We start from the raw sequence: 27899 nt of genomic DNA, 5'->3' as shown, positions 1-27899 counted from the left end.
TTTCTTCTCTCAGTCGAGTAGCACCGCAAAGAGTAACGAAATAAACAAAAGTAAATAAAAGACAGCAACACTAGTGAAGGACGGTTACCATAGTTCACAGTGTGATCAGAAAATAACAATTTGACCCATGTACACAGTGGTAATATTATTGTAGCATATTAAATGAAACAAAACAACAAACATCATCACTGTGGTCATGAGATATGTTCTTCTTAGTACTTGGATAATACGAATTTGCAATAGCGAGCGTTAAATGTGTGATAAGGAAGAGTACGGTAGAAAGTTGGTACATTGATCCAAAATTTCACACCTATATAAGATAGGGAATTTCTTGACAGTCTTGATGAATTCAATTTGACAAATAGGGACTGATTCTGTGAGAATCTTGTGTTATAATGGTGAATTGAATTCACTTCTATCCTGCGCAGGGTTCCCAGAATGGCCATGGCCATTTTGGGGTCAAATTACACAAATTTGGTCTTTTTTAGTGGCAGTTGGCCCCCAAAAATTAATTTGGTCCCTTGGCCCTTTAGTTTCAATATTTGACCCTTTTTGGAATGAGTTGAAACCTACCATCAAACTAAGTATTCAAATAAATCTATCTCAAAAATTGAGCTGACAAAGTTTATGCCAATGTCAAAGATTCGAGTGGAGACACTGTAGAAGATTTGGATTTATTTTTGTAGAATGTAGACTGGGTTGGAATTGTGAATACAGATTTGTGAACAGGTGGACGAAAAAGCATCGATCATGGCTGGAAACTAAGTAGCTGAAAAAGTCTGAAGAAGAGCACCCTTAGTACTTAATGATTGATAGAAATTTCAAAGAAAAAAACTTCAACATAACCGGAGAGTTTTTTGATAAAAACCTAAAAATTAAGTATATAAGTTGGATAAGTTTCAAATGTAAAGAAACTGTTCTCTCAATTTTTAAATAAAATTCATAAAATTTAATCACTCTCATATTATAGCACAAAAAGTTATATTTTACGATTTTATATTCAGTTGGAAAACACAGTATCAACAATATAAAACTGGAATTCCAGGTGATTGACAAAAGGACTATGGGTAATGTTGCAACGTTCTTTACGTCATTAAACAATTTGGCCCTTTTGGGCGCCTTTTCCGGCGCTGTTTGGCCCCTTTTCTCAAAAGATGTCTGGCAACGCTGCTCCTGCACTGTCTTCTCTTGGTTTGGCATTGAATATACACAGTTAGACAATTTATTTTACAGTCTAGGAAACCGAGTACAGTGCCGCCTTGGGTGAATGAACTGCTTGTTGTCGATCTGAAATTGACGCGTATCACTTGCGGGGCTCACTATCCTGAATATATACGTGAGGAATGTGAACATTACATTGCGACGTGCTATCGTACTTATACGAAAGTATACACCGACGGTTCGAAAACAAATACGCGCGGTGGTGCAGCATTTTGGGTCGAAGAATTTCAATATTGTCATTGGGCCACTCGTAACGCCAAACAATCGATATTTTCTTCGGAATTATATGCAATTATGTTAAGTTTAAATTGGGCGAGCAACGCATGTATGCCGTTTAAACAGTTAGCGATATTCTCCGACAGTCAAAGCGCATTGATGTCGATCAAAAATAATGGTAATTCGAATAGTTTAATTGAAAGTATTTTCTTACTTTGTAGAGACCTGGCAACAAAGGGAGTACAAGTGACGTTCATTTGGATTCCCGCTCACACAGGAATACGTGGCAATGAAAGGGCGGATGAGCTCGCAAAACTCGCCGCTAGCTCACCTGGATCCAACGACGAAAACGAAATGATTCTGTCACTTGCCGAAATGAAGTCACACACCAATGGAATATGTATTGAGAAGTGGATGTCGGAATTGAACGGCATCGAGCAAGACTCTGCGTACTTACGTTTACACGCAACATTTTCATGCATTCCCCGTCCACGAAATTTGTCGCGATGGGAATCATCCATTATATTGCGACTACAAACTGGCACTGTAAATTGAACTACCACCTCCATCGCATAGTTGTCATGACAGTGGTCTCTGCGAAACGTGTAGCGTACCAGAAACTGTAGAACATTTCCTATACTGACATCAGTGACGTGTCTTCGATACTATCACCAGAGACAATATTTAAAAAATATAGCTGAACATAGCAGTGTGTGCTTTAACTTGGACTGTCTGTTGACTGATCCGCGTATGGTTATTCCGGTCATAGAATTTGTTGTATTGTGTAGACGTATCTCATTTAACTATTATCTCCCCCAGGCGTGGTGCACAAGACCTTAGTAGTCGAGCACAATAAAACCCCTGATACATACATACATTTTTGTTGACTGGGTTACTATAGTTGTTGAAGCGGAACGCTGCCTCGAATACTTATTTTTCAACTTACTACGGAATCGCTACTTCTACTTCTGCTACTTGAGGATCAGCGATAACAACTCTAATCATCTTTGCGAATGATTCGAATGAAGCATGTCGATTCGAATCAACGGGAATAATCACATGGTAGGTGCCTGGTACATGTACTTGTACACATTGTAGGGGTAGAGCATACATCTGTAGAGTGAACAATATCGCCGAATCGCGTTTCTATATGCGCTTAAAGTTTGGCTATACTCACATAACAACTTCTTAACACAAAACCGTACAACCATTACGAATTTAAAACGAGATCGCGTTTCGCCCACGACGTTATGCTATGAATAAATGTGTTGCAACCAACGGAAAAAAGGTCGCAATTTCAAAATTCAATACAGAGGTAAGTGTTCTTTTTCGGTGGTTCTCAACCTTTTTCTTAACTCACGGACCATCAAAATTTTAAAAAATATGGGCGGACATATGGATCTTTAAAAAATTATATCAACCCAAAATGTAATTACGACAAGCGTAGGCCGTATGTAGATGCAGCGTGCTTGTATAGTCAACGGAGACGGCTTAATTTCAAATCAATGTATCATGATCAAATTGATCATGTTACGAGGCTTAATGTCACAATAATGCCAATCACGGAATTAGCAAAGTTCGAAATCAGTTCAAATTTGATGTTCTCTTTCTTTTGTCACTGGACTGGACAAGCCTTCAACATCTTGCATTTTTCAATTAAGGTATAAAATTTTATTATACCTGGCGGACCGTCGTCGCGGACCGCCGGTCGGGAACCACGGCTTGCTATATGTCTCTGTAGCTGCGGTCATGTACCCATACCTTGTAACGTAACACTCACGTTAATACGAAATTAGGTGATTTGCTTTAATTGCCCTCGCGGATCCTGTTCTCTCTTGTAGCTGTGAGCCGTAACACGCGAATGTCTTAGCTTGATCAATACGGAGTATGCTCAACAGACGCGATAACCCACCCCACCTCATATTTTGAAGCTCATAGGTCTACCCAACAAATCACATATATCGTTGACTATACTATCGAGAGATGGTAACATCCATGATGTGATACAGCTACTATGAGACAGGTACTGACACATGTTTATTTTTCGTAAACAGCATCTTCGAAAAAGCATAGGAAAATACCTTGGTCAACTGTAAGTAAGAATAATACGAACCGCCACAGTAAATAATCTTTAGTAGCGCATTACACTGCTCTCCCAAAGCGTGTCATAGGCAGGAAGTACTACGGAATGATAGAGGTAAAATAAAACTTCGAATAAAGCATTCTATGGTAAGTAGTTATGAATGACTGAGGGTGGAATGATAACGTGTGAAATCAATACTCTTGTAGACGTAAATCCTGTATAATAGGTATGATCAATGTTAACACTTAATCCAAAGACCTTGTTATAATAACACCTTGTTGTACCTATTGTGGTCTCATTTCTAACTGTGTGATATGAAAAGGATGTTAACTACGTCATTTCAAGTATGGTAAAGGGTCGACAGCTTGTATTAGGTGTGTTGTGTATAGATACAGATGAGGATTTTACACTTCATAAATGCAGTTGCAAAACTGCGATGGTCGATGTAGGATGTATTATACACAGTCATAAATGCAGTTTCAAAATTGCGATGGTCGCTGTAGTATACATTGTACATAGTCATAAATGCAGTTTGAAAACTGCGATCGTGTTCGATGTAGTACGCATTCTACACAGTCATAAATGCAGTTTGAAAACTGCGATAGTGCTCGATGTAGTACGCATTCTACACAGTCATAAATGCAGTTTGAAAACTGCGGTAGTGTTCGATGTAGTACGCATTCTACACAGTAGTAAATGCAGTTTCAAATTTGCGATGGTCGCTGTAGTATACATTGTACATAGTCATAAATGCAGTTTGAAAACTGCGATCGTGTTCGATGTAGTACGCATTCTACACAGTCATGAATGCAGTTTGAAAGCTGCGATCGTGTTCGATGTTGGACGCATTCTACACAGTCATAAATGCAGTTTCAAATTTGCGATCGTCGATGTAATACGCTTCTACGCAGTTACAAATGCAATTTTAATACTGGCAAAGTCGATGTAGTACTCATTCTACATAGTCATATAGGGCAAGACAATGCAAAGCATGTCAAGGTGTAAGGATAAGGACGACCCTTGTATAATAATTAAGACAATATAACGAGATATAAATGGCATATAGACTAGAAGGCCGCATGGCCTCTCCGTGGTTTCAAATTAATCATTAGCTACACAAAAATTGTGTTTAACAAGATTGGCCGATTAGTATTGAGTATCTGCATATAGTGCTGGATAAAATCTACGCAGGTTATAACGTAGGAGTTCCAGTTCTGCAACTAGTCAGCTCAGGAAGAATTGAACTGCGATAGGTTCCTTGCATATTCGCCTGAGATTTCTCCCGGCTCGTGGTGAAAGGTACGATTCGAATGCCACATTGATAGGTCCCGATCACGGTCGAATACTTCGTGAGCCATACAAACTAATGGTCTTCCAAGGTGCAGTTCCACAAATCCAACAAGCGCACGATCGATACAAAAGACGCAAGAATGTTGAGCCGGTGAGCGAGTCCTGTTACAAAATGAATTTGTAAAATCGAGATACCTTTAATTCTGAAAAGTAATTGCGCTGGTTAAATGCAAGAAATACAAATAAAGATTGATTATGGACTGTGTATGTGGACCGTGACCAGCTCTGTGACATCCCAAACGCATTTTTGTGTCCTAATAGAAAATGAGTGTCTGGGGTTAATGTGATCAAAACAGAGTAAAAGATGTTTCATGTTTTTTATTGTCTGGAACACTAGGATACTAAATAAATATTATTTTTGTAAACTAATCATCATTTTCCCATTACCTACTATTAACACATCTACTTAACAATATAATTCACTGCTTTCAATTTAGAAATAATATTAATTTGCCCCAGAATTTTTTTAAACTTATGGCTCGACCCGCCGACAACATTTTATGCTTCTCATTTGCGCCGTTCGGTAAAACAATTGCTTACCGCTGCTCAACTGTATGTACAATGAAGTATAACATAAATGTTCATTTATGTATTGTATACATATATTACCTCGGACACAATGGGTGCAGCGGCTGGGCGGCGTCAACATTAGACGATTGCGTGTTTACATCGAATGACGCTGGTCGCGACGGATGTGTTCGGGCGTGGTTCTGTACAGGGATATTTAGATTTCTTAGCAATAGTAGTGAGCTTCCGAGCAGACAACTTACTAGTAGAGTCCTTCGTGCGCGATTACGCCATCGCAGGACACGGTGAACCACCGCGCTAACACTTCTTATCCCGCTGAAAAATTAGATATTGCGTATTATATCGTTGATGCGAGTATCAAGTCATCCAAATTCTCATACCTACCACCTAAACTATATATTATTTAAATTGAATTGATTACAAGGTTCGTGTTGACTCAAGAAGAAGACCCAACATGTTTATAGTGAACCAAACAACTTTTAAAAATAGGCGCTTACATAATTCCAAATGTGTAGTCTTTGCATCAAATACCATGCACTATCCTTGATTGTAAATCGGGTATTATTTTCAGTTCATAATCTGATAAACGGTCGGATTCGACTGTAATCGCTATTTAAGATTCGGATCATGCGTTGCTGAATGCTAAAACAGTTACCGCCGTAGCAGATATCAACAACACCAGTTATTATTTAAATGTACCATAGTAAAAGAATGCGCATCTCTTACTTGAACTGGTTCCGAGCAGACGCCAACAACGCGATGTCTCTCCCGTTTGTCCCTCGAAATCTTACTGTGGCAACAATAGCTTGTGCTGCTACTTTGAAAGTAAGCATATTCAATTGGTCACATGGATGATTCTCGGTGTGATCTCTATTATCTTTCGAAATAAAATAAAGGATTATAAAATTTAATTTTCTTCAGTGCTCGGATTGCTCGACAACCGCCGATCTACCAAAAACGCACTTCTGATGCTCTACGTTCGCCGTATTGGGCTATCGGGTTACCCGGGGAATACCCATGGGATCGCCTGACTTTCTCTAAGGAACTTGACCAACGTTCCCACTCAATGATATCTTGAAGATATATAGATGAACTAGAAGAATATTTCCGCCTCACAGCCGTTTTAGTGTCTATATTTTCGATTAAACTACATGGCTGCCAACTTAATTATTTATGTTCCAGCACTACTGTTTTTCATCTATAACACTGGTCAACAAAACGAAACAAAATTATTTAGGCAGCACATCTCGGAGTCGTTTCTGGGGTTTCCGAGGTTGTTGATCACGAATATCACATTAGTTTTGCCAGATTGATTCTTGTTTACAAGATACCAACACCCTTAAAAACGCCCAAATTACTTTCTTTACACCAGAAATAATTCCCTTTGCAAAAAGTAAATCGTAGCTTTTTAAATTTTATACTGCGCATAATTAGATAATTGACTATGAAAAACCCTCATGTCGTCCTCAGTTATTCAATCAATATTAACATGATCTGGTGTGGGATCTTTGTTAGTCGAAAAACATCTTGTCAAGCCGAAAAATTGTACTTTTGCATAACGGAAATATATTTTCTCCTGTACCAATTGGTCATTCCACAAAGATAAAAGAGGAGTATAACGCCATCAAATTTGTCCTTGAATAGCTGATACAATACTGATATGGGTCTCGTCTCTTTACGCTAGTACAGGGTTTCTCAACCTTTTTTGGCCATGGCCCGTTTTCCGGTTTAAAAATGTTCTGTGGCCCACCTCTTATCTTAGATTCATAGCCATGTTCAATGCGTGGGAATCGAAGGCTGATATGCCTATTTTTCCAAAATGTGCGCATTTTCTCTTAGTGATCATATTTAAGACAGACTAGACCTCTCGGGACATGAAATCGCGCGAAGCGCCGGACGAAAACTTTCAAGTGGAATAAATATCCTCCAGCAAACGACCAACGAAATAATTTTGGGTCTCTTCGAGCTCCATAATTGGGGTTTTGGGTGCGGCAGTTACAGCCCTGGTAGATCGTAGGCTGTAACTCTTGTGTACATTACGATCGTCCGCTGTCCCACTCGCGTTGCGAAGCACAATGATCTAACGCCGGCATTCACTGTGTGATTGGGGTTATAGTTCCAATATTGTGGGGAATAATACAATCATTCTGGGCAAGCGGCAAACAATGCTTTGGTGAATGGGTTGCTACGGAGCAGACATGGGTTGATTACTTCATGAATTGAATTGATTGCAATTACGATTACTTCTTAATCTCGCGATTACGATTACGATTACAGCAAAATCAGAAGTAGTTGATTACGATTACGATTACATTGGAAAAGTCATCACGATTACTCACGATTACATTTATTTTTGCTTCTTAGAACTAACCTTAGAAGATATATTGGAAGACAATATAGACATTTGATGAAAAGGCCTAATGGGGTTACAACTTTCTTCATAAATGATGCCTCATCTCCTCGTTACGTCTTATTGCACCTATTGCCCAACTTTATAGGGAACGATTTATTGCACCCAACGATTTGCATTCTTGCCAGGTCCGTAACTATGCCGTAACTATGCGTGGCGAGACAGCGCAGTGGTATAATCCGCGGCTGCAACACCAATGGGTGCGGGTTCGAGTCCGACCGAGGTCGACTTCCGAATTCCGATACCTAAGTGTTGGAGGTTTACCTAGGCTCCTCCTCGCCACCTCATCTGCGTCAGCGGTGTCTTACAAAAGCCTAGAGGTGGGCCGAGCTATAAGTCGGCAGTTACGGAAAATAAGAAGTATGTCGGCCTGGTGTAAATGACCATAGTAGTCGACAAACACCATGAATACCCCAAAACAAACAAACTATGCCGCACCCCAAACTCCACATTATTTAAATGTATGTATATAGCTTGATTTTGATATGCATACCTCTCCTCCTCAAGAAAAAAACATATATAATTTTTGGGAATAGGTAATTCAGTGCCCGTCATTACTGCGCCATGACACAACAAAAGACATATGCAGATCGGCCAACTTGCGACTCAACGGAGTATGCAACTAAAGAAAGACCTTGGCCGAAACTTAGGGTACTTGTCCATTGTCAACTGCAGCGCTGGGTGGGCGGGACAAATAGTCCTGTCCTTTCAATATGAGCCCACAATGCAAATGCCACCCCGGGCACCCACAGAGGAATAAATGCATGCCAATTTGTGTGCGCGTCTCACGAAAGTTTTTCTTATAGTCTGCTACGTTTGGGCGACGACAATATCTCTTGATTAGGCCGGAGGTCACGAATTAACAACATTTTATTATGCAGATGTAATAATTATGAATTACTTGCCCCCCAGCTCTACAGGTAAATCGGGGGCTGAAAGAGGATTAAAAATGAATGGTAATATAATGCAATTGCCAATATTATTGACGAAATTCAGTCTTCACCTTGAAAATTGAACAGTGACCCAAGACGAATGTTTGAAGTGGGGGACGAATTGCTGTTTTGGTTCTGATTCTAGCTACAACTCACGCTAACATGGTATATAAACAGATGAATATAACGACAGGTCCAAACGTTGAGTAAAAAATTGTGAAATAACGATTGGCTTGTTTCAAGTAGTGTCATATGAGAATAAGATAAAGTGAAAATAAAATTCTGCCCTCAACTTAATACAGATGCTGCAAGCTGCGATTACGAGAAACGGCAAAGAACGGCTCGGTTATGATATATATATCAGCAGCTTTTGATTTTTAATGCTTCGTTGTGGAAACCACAATGTTTTATTTGACGAGTACAAAATTTCAAATCTTTGTCCGGTGTACCGCCAAGCAGCAACGACAAGCAGCAACGGTCAAACTGCGTTTAACTAAGCATAACCAAACATCTAGGCATAAGTTACTATTTGAAACTTGGCATTCCGGCGATTATTATTATCCTGCTGCGAGGTAGTGGCGTCTCGTGTGTATTGATAACCTGATACACACCACGGTGGGTGTTCTTACAATCACATAAAATGTAAATCGAATATCTATTTACTATGTGTGGATAATTCATACACATACGCAATCATGAGCAAAGGTAATTAATACTTCTGACGTAAGAATGAGTTGTGGCGTTTGAAAATCAAACGTTTGTGCTATCACTAACCCGGTATAACATCTTTTCCTTGTTCACGAATGTTCATTGTTCAATGTTCAGTTTATATCATAGTCCTTGTACAAATAGAAAGTAATCGTTCTTTCACAAAGAAATTGATTAGATATGGAAGGTAGTCGATTACGATTACGATTACTACGGAATTTTTTCGAATGTAATCGATTGCGATTACGATTACTTAAAATACTGTAATCGTCGTAATCGATTACGATTACTAATCGCGATTACCCCATGTCTGCTACAGAGAAGTGAAGAAAGATTTTTTAAATATGCGATCTGCACGATGTACTATTGTACATTTTATGTCTTGCACCTGCCGAAGTTGCGATGTCAGAGCATTCAATCCAATGATACAATCAATTCATGTGACTCTTACATTATTTACAATTATTTAAAGGCCGAACATTTTAAACGAACTCCAAAGATTAATGCGCTCAGCTAAATCCCCAATCCATTACGATTCGTTGATAATAATTTGCAATTATGGCTATTTCTATGTTACAATAATACGACCTGCCGAAGTACCGTAAATCTACATCAATTACACTTTGGTCCGATTATATTGCACACCCTGTTTTCAACCGGCATACGATATATTACCCTGCCGGAATACTTGGTTACTTTGGCATTACCTTCCAGTTATTATATACTCGATATTATTTTAGTTGCTGTTAGCCGCAGGTTGTCATAGCCAGAGGAAAAGCCGCCGTTTCCCCATCCCATTTTCGACCTGTACATTGCGACTCCATACGTGCCACTACGTCTCATCTGAGACGGATGAAAAGCTTTATGTATCCTCCTACGTATAATACGATAATATGAATTGTGCGAATACCATGAAAAATATAACTAAACTTCACCTAGTTCTACAATTTTCCAAATACGTTTGTGGCCAACCTCAAAATGCTCCAGTGGCCCACCCTTTGAGAACTTCTTGGCTAGTAAATGGATAATTTTCATCTGAGTCAACAAAGTCGGTATACCTAATATCCCTATCAAGCGAGAAGCTTAAAAATGGTATCTTTGTTGATGGACCTCAAATTCGAATATGGATGAAAGATTCCAATTTCATATATAGAATTGAACTCACTGCATGGAATTCCTTCAAACATGTAGTAAATAAAACTGTTTGGAAGATTACAAAGTGCCCAACTACAAACAGTTGGTCCGAAAATTGGTATCAGCATATGGAAAACTTGGAGCAAACACGAGCAGTAAAGTTCACTTCCTGTTCAGTAATCTTGATATATTTCCTGTTCATCTTGGTGATTACAGAGTGAAGAGCAAATGGAAAGGTTCCACCAAGACATCGTTACATCAAATTAAAAAGATAACAGGGTAGATAAGATGAACATAATATAGCTGGGTATTGCTGGAACCTTTCAAGAGACTGCACTAAATTGCTCAAATTGAAAATCGTACAAGAAACAATTTTGTTTTAATATAAATTGTTAATATTATATTCCAACTGATTATTGTGAATTTACAATAGCTGGTTGAGATAATGCTGATTGAATTAATGTAATGTTATTTGAGCATTTAGGTAGATACTTATATACATGATTGTAGTTTATTTATGTACATAATATCCAGGAAAATCTCCAACTATGATAAATCGAACACCCCTAAATATAATTATGTTGCTGTATTTTGATTTAAAACAGTCTTTAGTGTGTAAAAATAACAAGAAGATTGAATTTCTGAACTTTATAATGCCGACTTAGCCGTTCTTTTACCCAGCCCAGCATAGAGCGAGATGTGAGATTTTAGTCGTAATATCCCCATGGGTCATTCCCAAATATAGAGCCAATTTGAAAAAACCCATCATATTCGGAATCAGTGCACTTCAGAACTCCCAAAGCCACTCTTACTTTGTCAGCCAAAAATATGTGTTGACCAGTGTAATTTGACTACAGACTGGATGCGCACGTTTGTTACTGAGTCGTTAACTGTCGCGGGGTAGCACATGCTCTAAGACACTGCTTATTCGCAACCTGGGGGCGACGAGATGCCTAGATAAACTATTACCGCAGAATCATAGTGCCCTACTGCTTAAATGGTATGGTAGTGTATCAATTCAACGACCTCGACAAAGTCACTGAATGCGACCTGCTTTTGATGTAGGCTATGGGGGTGCTTATGCTTATGCGATCAACAAGGTTCATTTCCATAACAGCAAACATGTTCATAAGCACAAATATGAATATATTATATATAGTCGGATCGCGTTTCTGAGATTAGTTTTTGTTGAATAACATTAGGAGAAAAAAATTTCACGTAATGAAATATTATTTCTGTATTATGTAAATCAGGAATGATCCACCGGTATAAATCCGTCGTCTGCAATCCCAGAACCAGAAATACCATAGCTAAGCGATTGGCGCAGTTGGTTAAGCATCAGCGTCACGACACAAATGGCAGTAGAATTCACAGAAAGGTAAAGATGCTGATAATAATAGTTACTACCTAGATTATCACCGTGATAAGCGCCAAAATTGTTCACAATAAAAACGAAAACAAAAATCATAGATAATCTCCCCAGCAATCCTAAATTTCTGTGGTATATACTGGCACTGCATTATCCAGGATCACTCAAAGAGCGCGACTCTACCTGTATTGCCGACAGATTCAGCAAAGCAATGCTACGATCTTCAAGTACACGAATCACAGCGACTAAACTCTGTTTGTCACACACAAGAATGACGCTCGTAAATCAGCGAAGGTCTCGTGACTTGCAGACTCCTTATAGAAAGCTTCATCAATCAAACTCGCCGCCCCTTCGTTGCGAGCTATAGTGTCAATATTTGCTGGAAACAGTCTCGTGACACTCAGAAAATGGTGCTCGGCATACGAAATACCATACGTAATCTATAGAATATAGATCTTTGATATGGAATGGATGTTACTCCGACTGTAAAAATGCTTCATTGCAATGCAGACCTGGTCAAAAGTATTTTTTAGTCCGTTTAAGACAGGGGTCGGAAGTCTTTTTCGACAAAGGAGCCATATTTACCCGATATTTTCATTTGTCAAAGTCATTCCACCGTGACGTCACAATAAAGGTTCGTGACGTCATGGCAAATAAAAAACAAACAAAAAATATAACAATAAAAAATATGTTTTAAACAAGGGCCATGTTTTAAACATCTTTATTTTAAATTTATTTTTGTTTTAAATGCAACCCTGACCATGTCGCTATGACAATTTCGCTCCTAAACGTGATGGAAACATATCCAAAACTAATTTCAATTTCACAAGATCCGAAGTCTAAAAAGTAAGTAGTTTTGCATAAAGATGAGATATATAAGATTTATTCCAATACTAATCCAGATCCCCGAGACTGTCTCAGGTATTGTGCGTGAACCTATGAAGGCAATCGAGTATGGGAGATAATTGAGTAATTCAATCCATAATATATTGGCATGCTGTTGAAAAATTGATAAGGTAACAACAATGTTAAAATGGCGAAAGTCAAATAAGGCGCAGAGTAGTCTAGTATACCTAGACATAAGCATATTGTTCACATTAATGAAGGAGCGGTAACAGATTGAGTTATGTATCCATACGCAAGGGGCATTTCGGCATATATAATAATTGAAAATGATGCTATTAGACGAGGAAGTAGTGTAATTAGGTAGAACATTCATGTGTACTCTAAAAAGTTGAAGTTCTTCTTTACTGCCCCGCACCCCGATCAGGGATTATTCGTGAGGTATACTCTGCAGGCCAGAACCGCATAGGTGTAAGATAATCCAAGTTTAGTCGCCTAAATTTTTCTCGTGAGATGTGAGTATATGAAGATATGGAACCGGGACAGTCGGATGAGCTCATCCATCAGTGAACACTGCTCATGTGACAGCAAGAACTGATTTCCATTTTCTTTGCCCATATGTGAATGATATTGCCGGAGTAGTAATAACTTATCAACAGAGGTGGTCAAAGTAGTCAAGAAAGCTACTCAAGTAGAAGTAGAAGTAGCGACGAAAAAATCTACTCAAGTACGAGTTGAAGTACTTCTTCCACAAGCAACCTAAAACTACTTGAAGTAGAAGTAGAATTGATTGACTTCAAATCTACTCAAGTATGTAAGTAGTTGTGAAAACGGTCGTAATTCGTTCGCATGGATTGTCAATTGTTCGCACGAATCTCACGCAGAGATTCTCTGACAAACTGGACCTGATTGTAAATCGGCATGCAGAAGAACTCGGTTTTCATAAGACAATAGAGATGATGAGGTAGCGGTCCAAGTCCAGTCGTTTTTTCGGCTTTCGGCGATCTAATATCTGTATGCTCTATTTTTGGGATCAAATCGAGGTTCCTATAACAACTGTTGGGTACGGGCTCACACCTATCGGGTTTGAACCCAGCTGTGCACACATCCCGATTCAGTGACGTTGCATTTTATCGATCTCGAAAACAAGGATATTTTAGTTAATCATTCTGTTCAAAAAGCTTCAATTCATGTCTACTGTACAAATGGCTCTCACTCTCAAAAGTGGTATAGAACCATGCTTCCCGATTTTGAGACGCAGTGTGCTGCAATATAGAAAACAACTTAGTTCAAAACATTTTGTCGCAAAAATCCCCAGTGTGATCGAACTGAGTTTCAGGATCTAAAAGTGCGCGCATGAAGCGTAAAAACCACATGCATTCGCGGAAACACTGAATACATCGGCGATATATTTCGCACGAAGTGCGACGAAAATTTTGGAAAATAATTTATGAATTTTGTTTGGAATGAATGAATTATAGAATTTAGCAACGACATCACAAGGATATATAGAACTACAGAAATTTGTATCCCTATGACAAATGATGGCTCATATGTATTGTTACGCCGTTTCTTAGGCGCTTCCATAACGTGCTAGCGCCCCCTATGTCGCCCCGTGAGTGTTTCCGCCCATTTTCAGATCCTAATCGCCCCAGGGTCGCTCTGACGACATGGTTAAGAACCCCTGACATAGAATATTGAGCCATCCTACAACCAATGAAAATGAACAGGAGATAGTTTGTACTGGAGCGGATTTTACATTCTCTTACTTGCGATGCAAGATCGACCCGCGACTTCCACGGCTCCCCGAAGAGATCGTTCAGCGGAGTGCCGTATTCTCCTATGTTTACAATGATTCTTCCGCACGCGCCGAGACTCATTACAAAGGGCCATCTCTCATTCGAGGGAAAACCCTCCTATAGTAAATATATAGATATATTGGTACTGCATATGTACAATGTCGTTGTGTAATTGTATACGTAGCCTACATGTATTGTACATGATGCCACACTATCCAAGTCGGAAATTTGGAGGTGGTAAAGGGGCCATTTGCCTAACTTGGTTACGCCACTGCCCGATAATCAATACCATCATGTTCTACATGGCTACGGCACTGTCTATCACTCTATGAACGATATTATTACGAATATTCTCAAGAATGCATATCAAGTTAGGATTGTAAGGGAGAGAAGTATGAGTGCAATAAATTTATTGTAATACAGTTACTGTTTTGATACCCCTCAAGAATTTCTTGTAACGTCCGACAGAACATTAGCAAAGGTTTTTTCAAATCATGTCGTTGTGATCAGTTCATGCTCCCAAACACATGTGGTGCGACACGTACCGACACGTATTTTCCAAAATCCTTCTCAATAATCTTTAATGTTGGTAAAGGGATGGTGTGAACGTGAGGTTCACGTTCACCTTCTCTCTGTGAACCTCAGAAATTTAGAGGTTCACGTTCATGAACGAACCTTGGTAGGTTCTGATCTGTGGGCCTTTTTCATATATTACAATTTTTCACGTCATCATGACATCTTAGGTTGAAATTCTTTGCATTTCAACTTCGGACCACTCTATGCATGGCGCTAGCAGCATTATAAAATTATCACTAAGCGAGGATGCGCCTTCTCAATCTCAAAAATATTACTTGCTTTGTTACAAAAGCTTTCTCGAAATATTCACTTTCCTTTTGTGCTTATTCAAACAATCAATGTTATCTCGATTCGGAAACTTGAAGCCATTACAAAATCTTTCGACCAAATCTGGAGGTGAAATTACCATCAGTCCCACCACGACGCAACGAGGCTACGTTGTTTCGACTACGCACCGGTCACCGCGGACTCAATGCACATCTCCGCCACATTGGCTGCTCGGACTCACCATTGTGCGAGCATTGCGGCGAATTAGAAATGGTCGAACACTATATTATGACCTGCTCACATCTGGCTGAGATAAGAAGAAAGCTACAACCAGGGCATGGTATGGTAAGGTATGGTATGGAAGTAGGGTATGGTATGGAACGAAATTTCGTTACGTAATATGGAAATGTGCAGGTATGGTATGGTATGGAAATTTCCCAAGTATGGTATGGAATTGTTTTTCCATGCTTCCGTATTTTCACAGTTTTGCCAGAACCATGACAATGATCCTACTTTCGATTTGTCAAATTGATTTCATACCTCAGAAATACACTCACTGTTTATGTTCGTTCATATCTCAAATTGATATTCATGACTCACCCATCCCGGTCGATATCTATTTGAAGACAACAAAGTTGTGCAACGCGCATATGAAGGAAAATAATAATAATGATAATCATTCTAATCTAAATACCATAAAAACGAATGATATTCGACCGCCGTCGCATTAGAACAGTGGTTCTTAACCTCTTTTCCTCCAGCGCCCCCTTTCAAAAATTATCGTGCTCCAGCGCCCCCCACCTCATATTCTAAGGACTGTAATAAAGACAATGGGTAAGAGGGAGGGCCGTAATAGCACTCCGTCAGCCCCTAAAAAAGGATTGTCTTGCGCACCCATAGCTTGATAAATCAAACTTCAAAGGGCTTTGCCCCAAGAACCCCGTCGCGTAATTTCGATAGTCAGCAAAGTTTGTGTGACCTGGTCGCCCTAGGCGCCAAAATTTTCTATAATGCATGAATGAATAGGTGGTAATTGCATATCCATATATATGTCGCTATAAACTTTTAATCCTCTCAGCCCACGTAATCAGATTTACCAGTAGCGCTGAGTGAGCTGTTGTATTGGAAAATGAAGGCCACGTAATTAATAATTGAACATATTCGGCTTGCCCGTTGGTACAATTAATTCGTTACATGTTGTTATTTTGTTACCTCTTGTCCGCTATATAGTCAAAAGATATTGGAACGCATAAACGTAATAAACTAAAGTAAGCACACGATCCAAAATTGGTATTTCTTCACTGGCAAATAATTTTCTCTGATGAATGTTATTTGTCCTGTGGGGTGCAGATTGCGACGACATGAAATTCGGCACGAGCGATTTAAGCACAATTAGACTTATATACATCGAAGTTCACGGTCAACAGAAGGGCAATCCTCTTCGGCTAAGGGTGCCTCGCTGACGATCTTTCAGACACACTTCTCGGAGTCCCATATTGACCGGAACTTCAGATGTCTTCATGCATCGTGGCGTGATAATGGCCGATGCCGAAATGCCTATTTCTATTTTCTCTAATTATGACTATTCTTCCGTGGGGGAGTCGTCAAAACTTGATGTGTAATTTATGTACATTCACCGAAGAGGGCACCCTTCGAGCTCACCGAATGGGGGTTTGGGTTGCAGCAGTTTCGGTCCTGGTAAGGGGTCAAAGTCCAGTCGGTCTTTTCGTGACTTTGGCATTGGAAATATTTCTCGCTTTAATCGCACTAGAGGACCATTCGACTATAATAAACCATATAATAATTGTGTGTGGTATCTTTAGGTTCAAATCAAGGATGTTATACCAACAATCGGGTACGGTCTCATACCCTGTGGTTCGAACCATCCCGAATTCACATCTGCGATTGGCAATACAGGGAAATTAATGGTATTGGATTCTGTCTTTGTGCTTTGTGTAACAATAAGTAAGTCAACTGAGAATGGGATGCATATATATGCTCACATTGAATTTAGTACTGTACCCAGTTAATAATTCTAACATGAATGTATTCAATACAAACAACTCATATTATATAACGTTCATGTGAGGTTGTGAACAGATGTGGTCAGTAACGAAATACTTCTACTTTTTGGAAGTACTCAAGTAGTTTTCCTCTACTTCTGGTATTTACTCAAGTAGGCCTGATTTTCTCTACTTCTACTTCGTAATATTTTGTGATCTACTTATTTACTCTTCGCTATTTTCAGTTTGTCAAGTAGAAGTAGTTTAATCCCCCAATACCAAAGATAGCCTGAGGAAAATCGGGGCTGTTTTCACGAAGTACCAACATTTAATATTCATAAAAGTCAAGTAAAGCCCAGAAATTTTGTTGCGCTTCGCACACAGTAATTATGGAGTGACAAAAAATAAAGTTATCGTAGGCCCCGCAAATATGTTTTCATGAAAGTATCAGTGAATATAATTTAGGTTCTGGATTGCTTGGTTCCACTCACACCGCATTGTCGCCCATATCAAATATTTCATTGCAGTAAATATGGCCCACCATAACGTTTGAAACCACCGTTTCGCAATCTAGCAATTACCTATCATTTCGTAATCTAGTAGCCCATGACGTGTCCTGTTTATCTGGAAAATCCGGCTTTTTTGAACGTTACACCTGTTTTAGCAGATCACCTTTAAAGCTTTATGGACAAAAAAAATGAAATATATTTTCCGCTATTTAGAAGTGGCATTTGTATTTCACTTTCACTTCCGACCAGTAGCCGCATTGCTACAGGAGAAGAAAGTTTCTATTTATTTCCTAAAAATTATTATCAAAAAATTTGAAAATTTTCTGCTCGCCCCATGAAAGTGATAGGTTGTCTATAGAAACGAAGTTCACCAAATTTGGTTCAATTCCAACCAGTGGAAGCGTAGTTATTGCCGTCGAAAAATTTAGATTATGAATAAAATAGTATTTACAGTGACCAATTCTTAAATTGTTTATTATTGTGGTGCCCACCGTAAATACTATTTTATTCAAATCGAAATTTTTCGACGGTAATAACTCCGCTTCTACTGGTTAGAATTGAACCAAATTTGGTGAACATCGTTTTTATAGACAACCTAACACTTCCATGGGGTGAACCGAAAATTTTCAAATTTTTTGGTATTTATTTTTATATAATAAATAGACTTTCTTCTCCTGTAGCAATGCGGCTACTGGTTGGAATTGAACCAAATTTGGTGTGTAGGCTTAAATTAGGGAACCTAACAGTTTTATCAAGTAGCCAGTACGATTTGAGAAAAAAAGTCATTTTTGAAGACCCCTACTGTATAGTGCATAACGGATCATATTGGCTCTATTCTATCAACACAGATAATTATAATCGCAAACGATGAAATTCAAACAAAAACGATATTTTGACCGATTGAATCAGTTATAAACCGCTAAAACCGTCATGCTAACCTGCGGGTCACGACAATATTACGTGTCATATTTCTACACTCCGTTACAGTGCCAACGCTTTGTATTGTGTCATTTGTGTAACTACCATATTATCTATGTATCTTGGAGCGGTTTCGCGTAAGCGTTTTCGCCTCTGTGAATAACTATCTTTTGGTCCAGTTTCTCCCGAAAACTCCAAACTCAGTGTACACCTTTTCGCATTCTCCGATGTCACCGATTTGCTATGGTGACTAGAGTGAAAACTCAACGTTGCCGTCCGACGGTTTCAAAATGGCTTATGATCATTGATTATGTTCGACATTTGCTGTCTCCAGTGATTCACATGTGAGTATTTCTTGTAAATTATCTCAACTTTTGATAAAATCGTGCGGTATTGGATAACACAAGCAATTTTTTATAAACTCAGAATTGCTTGGCGGGCCGGTTGAAATCGTCTGACGTTCGGATTCGACCCGTGGGCCGTATGATTGACCCCTTGGTAGAGGTACGCTGCTTATTGCAATTCTAGTGTTAATCTGTCTATAGAAGTGGCGATAAGACATAAATAGCTGTTCGGGTGGGTGAGTATTAGTTAGTACATCATCCCACTCTATGCTATTCCTGGTTCTAGCTGTAGCGGTTAACGGGTGCTTGAGAAGACATCTCTTTAAGCTAGTGCAATATTGACGGACCACCCTACCCTTTGACTTTCTTTTTCACTCGGTAACGTGGAAATGATCTACTTATGAATGGACCGAACATTTTTATGCAACCAATTTTGTCCTGATCTGTTGGAAAATGTTGCCAAAAGACAGGGACTTCGTTATTATATAGCATCGCATGGAAGGACCGCGAACGTTCCACATAGATGCAGTCAGATACATCCGTTTCAGGCTTACTGTAAATATGCTAAAGATATGCTAAGAATTGAAGTGACCCTCGCTGGCTGACACTTTTAACGCAACATACCTACCTGTAAATACGTTTGGCTATTATTTTCCGATCTATTTATAATTACTGTAAACTCGTGCTGAAACCATGGTACCGGAAGGACAATTCACGCAACGTGACGACCAGAAGACAACATCGATCAAACGACCTTAATCGTTACACTTTTGAAATTGAAATGTCACACCAGATTTACCGAATTTTCATTCTTGATCATGAGATGATGACAGCGCTCTACAAATCATATTCTCACGCAGTGTACAACACGCCAATTATGTCGACCTATATAAACATAACGAATAAAAGCGTCGACTATATCACCGAAAGGAGTCAAAATGTATGTCAGGAATCGAGATATAATTTCGAAGAGGCAGGAAAATAATGACACTGTGACAGAGATGAATAGCTGTAATATATATTGAGACAGTTTATTTGTCAAATGTACCTTTCGAGAATAACATCACATATTGTCAAGTGCAAATAGGTAAAAATAATGCGAGCGGGCACATGCTACAAATAAATAACCTTGTGTGTAACAAAACCTACACTACTCTCCGAAAGCATGTAATGATATGTTAATAAAGAGTGGCAGTGATAGGTAATTACTCTAGAATAACGAAACCAGGAAGAAAGCATTCAATGGTAAGTCGTTGAGAATGACTGTAAAACAACATGATATCGGGTTATATTGCAGTTATTACAGGGTGAATCCTATGTAGAATGTATGATATATGTTGGTAGTTGCACATGAACTATATAGGCAGAAGGAAGATATAATACAGACGACACCGGATTACCTATTGTAATATCATTTCGAACTGTGTGATAGGAAGAATATCCTAAACAGAATGTTAACTATGTCATCCAAGTATGATGCAGAATGACTGACAGCTGGAATAATAGGAGAGTTTCGTTACATATGTTGATTTTACTTTTCACAAATGTAGTAGCTAAACTGCGACGGTCGAAGTAGTACGCATTCTACACAGTCATAAATAGAGTTGCAACTGCCATCATGGATGTAGTATTCATTCTACAAACTCATAAATGCAGTTGCAACTGCCATCGTCGATGTAGTACGCATTCTACGCAGTCATATAGGGTTTGACAATAAATAGTAAAAACATTTCAAGCAAAGAGGAATAAGAACACATATTGATAATACTCAATCTGGTCCAGCGAGATACAAGGTTGTGACTGTCTCCAAGGTCACGAGACCTCTCTGCTTAAAGCACAAATAAATAATTAGTTACACAAATAATTGTGTCCAGTTCTACCATCATATAGTTACTTAACGAAAATTGAGCGGTAGCACGCTACTGTCATATTCACGTGGAGTTTCGTCCGGCTCGTGGTGAAAGGTACGATTCGAATACGACATTGCATGGTCCCAGTCATCGCTACATACTTCGTGAGCCATACAAAGTAATGGTCTGCGGAGACGCAATCCAACGAACCCCACGAACGCACGATCGACACAAAGGACGCAATAATGTTGAGATGGTGGGCCATTCCTGTTGCAAAATGAATTATCAAAATCAAGATTTGTTCTTGCACGAAAAAAATAATATATCCAGACAGTTGGATATGAACCTTGTACATGATATTCAACAATATTGACCGAAGACAAAAATTTGCTCGACAATTAATCTTATCCGGGATTTCTGAAGTCGAGTTAAGATGTCGGCCGACATGATACATCAAGATCTGCACTGGAATTGAGACTATAGCTTCACTAGCGTTCACATAACAAAGATTCCAATGTTTTTATATTATACAATGCATCAGGGCTATCTAGATATATATTCTAGATATCCCTGACAATGTATAAGATAATTCTCCAATAAATCCTACGTATATTACCTCGGATACAAAGGCTGCAATGGTTGCGCGGCGTCAACAGAAGACGATTGCGTGTCTGCATTGAATGAGGCAGGTCGAAACGGCTGTATTCGGGCGTGGTGTTCTTCCAAGAGAATAAGATTTCCATCCGGTAATAGAGAGTTCTGAGACAAATATCTCGCTCGCAAAGACCTTCTCGCACGATTTCGCCATCTCAGGACATAGTGGACCGCCGAGCTAACGCTCCTTACCCCGCTGAGAAATCAGATTACCATATAAGGCAATGAACCGTCAAAAGGAGTCGTACCGTCTAAGAAGGCCTTCCACGATTCTCATACCTATACTACCAAACTATAAACCATTTCAACTACATTGATTACCAAGTTCTTACTGATTCGCAAATAATGTATAATATTGATATAGTTTTCGGAAAAAATTCTGAACATTACCGCTTTTCATCAAATACTTTATTATTGATCCATATACGAAATTAACTCCCTTATCGAAACTTGTTAAAGCTCTTATTCGACTGAAATCGATATTTTAGATTTGACTTATGCATTGCTGAATGCTGACAGTTACTTCATAGAAAATAACGCCGAGGTCAGTCATTATTTAGCGGTGCCAGAATTATAATTTTAATCATAAAATAACAAAATATAACTCTTACTTGAACTGGTTACGGGCAGGTGCTATTTTTCTCTCGTTCGCCAGTCGCCATCGCACCGTCGCAACAACAACTTTTGCTGCTACTTTGAATGTATAAGGCATATTTATTGTATGATATCGATGTACCACCGCTATGATCTATTGCCAGGCCGTGTTATTTTTGGCATTTCAGGAGCCAGATGCCAAAACTGCCAAAAATAAAAATTTGAAAATGCCAAAAATAAGCAATTTTTGGCATATGCCAAAAATAACACGGCCTGCCAAATAGTGTATTTCGTTCATTGGGTTGTGTTAACAGGACCGCGTTACAAGCGAGAAGAGCGTTTGTGAAAGGCAAGTTTCTTAATCTGGGTCCAACCCACTCATTAGGGGTGAAAGCATGGTGTCCTAAATGGTGTGGGCACAGCGAGATTGAACGGCTGACTGCATTTGGTTTACGTCATACTTTCCATTTGTGCAAAGGAAAATTTTACGGCCATTGTTGACCGGCTTGTCGAGCGCTAAATTTGATAAAACGGGTATCAATGAGAAGCTGCCGCAGTACTGATTATTAAAATATAAATTATATTCTGCTCATGGAACTGGAACCCCCAAAATCAACCACGATTTTTGCATCGTGATCGAGTTGAACATTGTGACGCAACAAACTGTCTGGCTATTTCTGAGCTGCATAGTCTCGTTTTACCAGACACCAGTCTTGTTGCCAGACAGTCTTGTTGCGTCAATGTTCTTAAACAAGCTGACCTTCCCAGGACTCTTCTATGCGATCGGTAATATTACAGCCCCCTGAAGTGACAAAAGTCCTCCGAAAATATATCGGTAGACTGAAGGAGAAATGATAGTCGGGCTACTAAATAGAATGTGCTGAGAGACAGCCCAGGAAACTCCTGGAAAAGGATCGGGAAGCAAATTCTTTCCGCGATGACATCGATGGCACTGGTGAAGTGATCTCTTTTCATGATAGATGGAGGGCCAAACGGATTTTGAAGCTCCGAAAAGCTTTTGTGGATGACTGGCAACAGTCTTTCCCTCAACGCCTACTGTTGAAGCCGATATTTCCCAGATTCGCTGGGCGAGAAATGAATTTAGGAGAAACTTAGCTGACCTGAGTTTGGAAGCACAGTTACAGTGCAAACGATTTAAGTCTATTCAACAGCTGTAACAATCAGCTGTTGAGCGTGTTTGTTAAGCTTTTCTTTCTTTCTTTTTTGCTTATTGGCACCGATTCCGATGGATACTGCACATTTTGTGGTTTCGTTTGATATTATTAACCTATGAAATCGTTAGGTTTTTTCTTCTTCTTATTGCTTGTTGGCACTGATTATACACATTTTGTGGTGTATTTTGACAAACGAGCGCAAATAAAGCGTCTTTGTGACTAATTTGAGGCTGAAACCATCTATTTAGAGGACGATGCCAAAACTGCCAAAAATAAAAATCGAAAAATGCCAAAAATAAGTTATTTTTGGCAGTTTTGGCATATGCCAAAAATGACACGGCCTGTCTATTGCCCTTAAAAATAATTTTGTTTTGTTCTTCATATAGCTTCCAGTTCAAGAATGGCCGATCTGCTATGTAGAAAACTTTGCAAGCAGTAGTAGGCCTACGTACGACCAACGACTACCCAGGGATTTCCCGAGTAATGGAACCTGTTCTATGCTAGTGTTCAACGATATGTTATAAACGTACAGAAACTAGAGGATTATTTCTATCTCATATCTCTTTTAGTATATATAAATTAGATTAAATGACATGACTGGTTGCGTGATTAATATTATCCCCCAGTCCTGGTCTTTACTCTATAATTTGACCACTGACTAGCTCTAGACCTATAGGCGTAGGTAGCACTTTCTGCAAGACACTCGTTATATTGTCCTGCTATTTTGAGTGATGCGATTGTATATAAATTCATACATCTGGTTCAAAGACACAAAATAAACACGTAATGAATACTTTCGCTGTATACTGTCGCTTATCCGATGAGCAAACAGGTTCTTTCATTTCCATAACAGAAAACGGGTTGCACCTGTCACAAGGTACAATCATCAACTGCAGGTCTATATATCGTCGGATTGAGGTACTCAGGTAGCTCTTTTTGTTGAATAAGATTTCAGAGATGATTCCGCGCTAAAAGATCGTCTAATTCTACAATTGCCGTCGATAATACTCGTAACAATTCAACTTACATGCATCTTATTTGCATGCTCTAGGACAGTGTCCAGCAACCTTTAATGTTTAAACGACGCGACCATGTAGGCCTACATGCCAACCGCAATTCGTTTTCTGATACAGAAAATGTTTTTCAACTAATGCTGTAACTAAATAATAATCAGAATTTAGCATGCCCAATTACAGAGAGATGTAGCTACAAAAAAAGTATTCAAAAATGATTGTTTTTATGAAGTCTCAACCATAACATGAACTTGATTTCGTGACCACAAAATTGTTACGCCTGCATACTGTGTCCACCTGTTTTTAAAGCTATCGCCCGACTTTACACAAGCTTAACCGCATTGGATGCTCAACTTCCAATCGATATTCCAATGCTTCGTTTTCAAAATAATCATCGATTGCATGGAACAGTTAATCATCATATGCTAATAAGACACAAAGTCATCTGAAACACCGGAGGCTCACTCATACGTGGGTTGCAGGTTGCTTGCTTCTACTAGGTGGCGACGCGAGCTCAGAATGTATCTTAAGGGTGTCAATCGAATGCTATTGTGGCACACTTTCCGAAAATCCAAATATTGATAAAGTCTGGGCACCAAAAACCCAGTGAAATCGCCAAGGGATGAGTAAATCAGCCCTGTTAAGTACAATGTCAGTGCAGTGAAATGTACCAGGCGACGCACAAAAATTCGTCAACAGAATCAACTAGGGTTTTATGTTTCATATGCGAATCTGATTCTAAGAGAATCTGTTTACTTATATATGAAGCTCGCCTCACGTAGCTGCCTTGACTACAATAAAAAGTTAAAGTAAATTATGCATCGTGGATGTTTTCGCTCTTTCCTACTACAAAACTTACACCTTACACAGGTAATCAGTATAGGACTGAGCATGAGCAAAGTGATTCGAGCACTGGAACCAGATTCGAGTATTAATTCCAATGATTCGAGTTAAGTAGTGAGAGGCGATTTTTCAAAGTACTGAAATTATACGCTCCTTATCAGTAAGAGTTAACTTATCAACGATACTTATAGCTTCGATACTGTTTTTCACTGTGGAAGCATCGAGTGTAAACATGGAATGGCAATGACGGATGCGTCTGATTCGTTCAGCTGCGCTGAGGCTGGAATCTGGATGGCTTCAGGGCAGCGACGTAAGGATTTCTGGCGGTAAACCTCGATCGCAGCATACGTGTAGCACAACGCTACGCGGTACGTTAGCGGAAATGACTATTCTGTGAAGTCGCAATCGACCCAAGCATTGTCACAAAGTGTAATGAATAAGGGAATATGGTCGAAAAATACCAAGTTAAGTGGATATGGCGTTCTATTCCTTGTGAATGTATAAAAAGTACGTGTTTGAATCATTCATATCGTTCATTCTGATGTCACGTCATAATGAGGGAAACTCAACAACTCGACTCGAACCTGTCGCCTCTATGTCGCAACTATTCAGTTTTTGATGGTTGCACCACAATGGTTCAATTCTGACGTAGCAAGCTGTACTGTACACCAAGACACAGGCAACGTTTTGTTAACTGGAACAAAAACCTATCAGTCTTCTTCTCGGTTACAAATTGACACGGTAATAAATCGAATATGGTGAACTATAGCACCCGGCAGGTGGCCGACCACAAGCCAAGGTATAGGTTCTTGATTGAAGGACTACTCCAAGAAGTTTTGACTTCTTCCTATCCTTTCATTTTATCTCACTCTCATAGTGCTTTCGAATGATGAAACTAGTGGTGAACTAAACCTAACAAGGCCAAAATCCTTCCTGTATATCAGCACTATATACAGGGTTGCCATCGACATGGACTCAAAATAGGGTCAGTCGAAAAATTAGATTAGCATTAAAAATAGTACTGCTGTTTACTGCTAAAATGACGTCCGCTGCGATAGCTTGGTACAGCCGAAACCGCTATACCACTCACTTCCCGCCCTAGCCATCTCACCACTCATAAGTCAAGTCCTGTGGTATGTACGCCACCGGAGTTCCTTTCATTTGTGTCATAAAATCACTACTTAAAGCATAATTTTAGAATATTACGCAACACGGATACCAGAGGAAAACAATCAAGGTTCTGTAGTTGCTGAAAATGAGACAAAATAAGGGCGCAAGTCGAAAACAAGGACATTTCTTAAAAATAAGGACAGTTGAATTTTCTAAGACCTGGAATTTCAAAACAAGGACGAATCTTAGAAATAAGGACGGTATCGCAACCCTGACTATATACCTAGTCGTCCTAATCCATGATAATGAGTGATCAATAAAGAGTGAAAGCCTGCCTGCATTGTCTACAGATTCAGCGATGTAGTGTTACAATGTTGAAGTAAGCGACTCGCATCCAATTACCCGTCATCAACTATAGACACAATTACGGAGACACTCCCATATCAGTGTCTTTAAGACGTATTATAGAAAGATAGCACAGAGTATCATATTCTCTGTTCCTCTGCTGAGATTAAATGTCAATATTTGATGGAAGGAGCCATCCTCGTGATTTTCCTAATACCGCAATCGACATGAGTATAACCATGATTATATTTAGAACAAATAGAGCGCCCGAAATCTATAGTATGGGACTATGATAGCATCTCTCGCAACAAAAATTTAAGCAGTGAAGTTTCACCTGTTGTATTATTAGATGAATTCAAAGCGCTGTCTTAAAACACTACGATCCATATTCTATACCAGGATCTGGGTTATTTAAGACTCACTCATCATTGGATACACTGTCATATATCTATTGATTTATAAACCTCGTTAAACACTCTATTCAAGTTGATGGCATACACCATTCCCAAAAATAACCTGCGACCCCCTGAAAATATTCGGGTTATACGTTCCTGACCCATGCACATTGTACATTCAACGCACTATAAATGAGAGAAGAAACAAATTAGATTGTTTACTATTACTATTAATGTACTGCTAATACTGTAGTTTTTGACTAACTTTCAAAGGATTAGCTTTATGCATCACGGTGATCGATAGATAATAACGCGAACGATCGGCAGTGGTACTATCAGAGGGGATGAAAGTAGTAATCTATGTAGCATGCATGTATATTGTATGTGTATAATTGGAATTGCGTGTGGTATTTTTGCACCATGTCATTTCAATTTAGCCACTCATATTCTGTAGTCTATACGAGTGCATGCAGCATCGTTCCCAAAGTGGGTGATTTATAAACAACTATACGATTCCCATCGGTATGTTATGATTAGGGCCATTATATATGACCTTAAAAATCTATAATAAGACTTTATTTTTTGGAAAATATGACTTCATGTGTAAAATCGTGTGTGTTTACATGCGAACAACGTCACTCACGGAACTAAAGAGTAAAACATACGCAACACAACAGTAATACACATCCAATTTCTTTTTTCAAACCACT

General features: G+C 39.1%; 2 protein-coding genes across 3 annotated transcripts; both read right to left on the bottom strand.

The window, feature by feature from the left end:
* Positions 1 to 2599: 2599 nt before the first annotated feature.
* On the bottom strand, positions 2600 to 6338 carry LOC145443351 (uncharacterized). The gene is made up of 4 exons (XM_080321331.1): positions 6125 to 6338; positions 5641 to 5713; positions 5480 to 5580; positions 2600 to 4972 (listed from the first exon to the last, which is right to left on the bottom strand). Exons 1-4 carry the CDS (start codon positions 6229 to 6231, stop codon positions 4750 to 4752), a joined length of 504 nt encoding a protein of 167 aa, XP_080177457.1. The 5' UTR covers positions 6232 to 6338; the 3' UTR covers positions 2600 to 4749.
* A 13743-nt stretch (positions 6339 to 20081) lies between these two features.
* LOC145443642 (uncharacterized) lies at positions 20082 to 26303 on the bottom strand. Of its 2 annotated transcripts, XM_080321580.1 has the most exons (4): positions 23822 to 26303; positions 22326 to 22455; positions 21677 to 21910; positions 20082 to 21327 (listed from the first exon to the last, which is right to left on the bottom strand). In XM_080321580.1, exons 2-4 carry the CDS (start codon positions 22424 to 22426, stop codon positions 21105 to 21107), a joined length of 558 nt encoding a protein of 185 aa, XP_080177706.1. In that variant the 5' UTR covers positions 22427 to 22455; positions 23822 to 26303; the 3' UTR covers positions 20082 to 21104. The 2 variants fall into 2 exon arrangements, with proteins under 2 accessions (XP_080177706.1, XP_080177705.1); XM_080321579.1 differs by lacking the exon at positions 23822 to 26303 and having other exon boundaries at positions 22326 to 22464.
* Between the last annotated feature and the right edge of the window lie 1596 nt (positions 26304 to 27899).

The sequence above is a fragment of the Botryllus schlosseri genome, chromosome 7, assembly GCF_051294905.1.
Source record: "Botryllus schlosseri isolate E-star chromosome 7, Bs_hap1, whole genome shotgun sequence".
NCBI classification, from domain to species: Eukaryota; Metazoa; Chordata; class Ascidiacea; order Stolidobranchia; family Styelidae; genus Botryllus; species Botryllus schlosseri.
The sequence above is the reverse complement of the archived record's forward strand: the minus strand, read 5'-3'. Positions and strand labels throughout refer to the sequence as shown.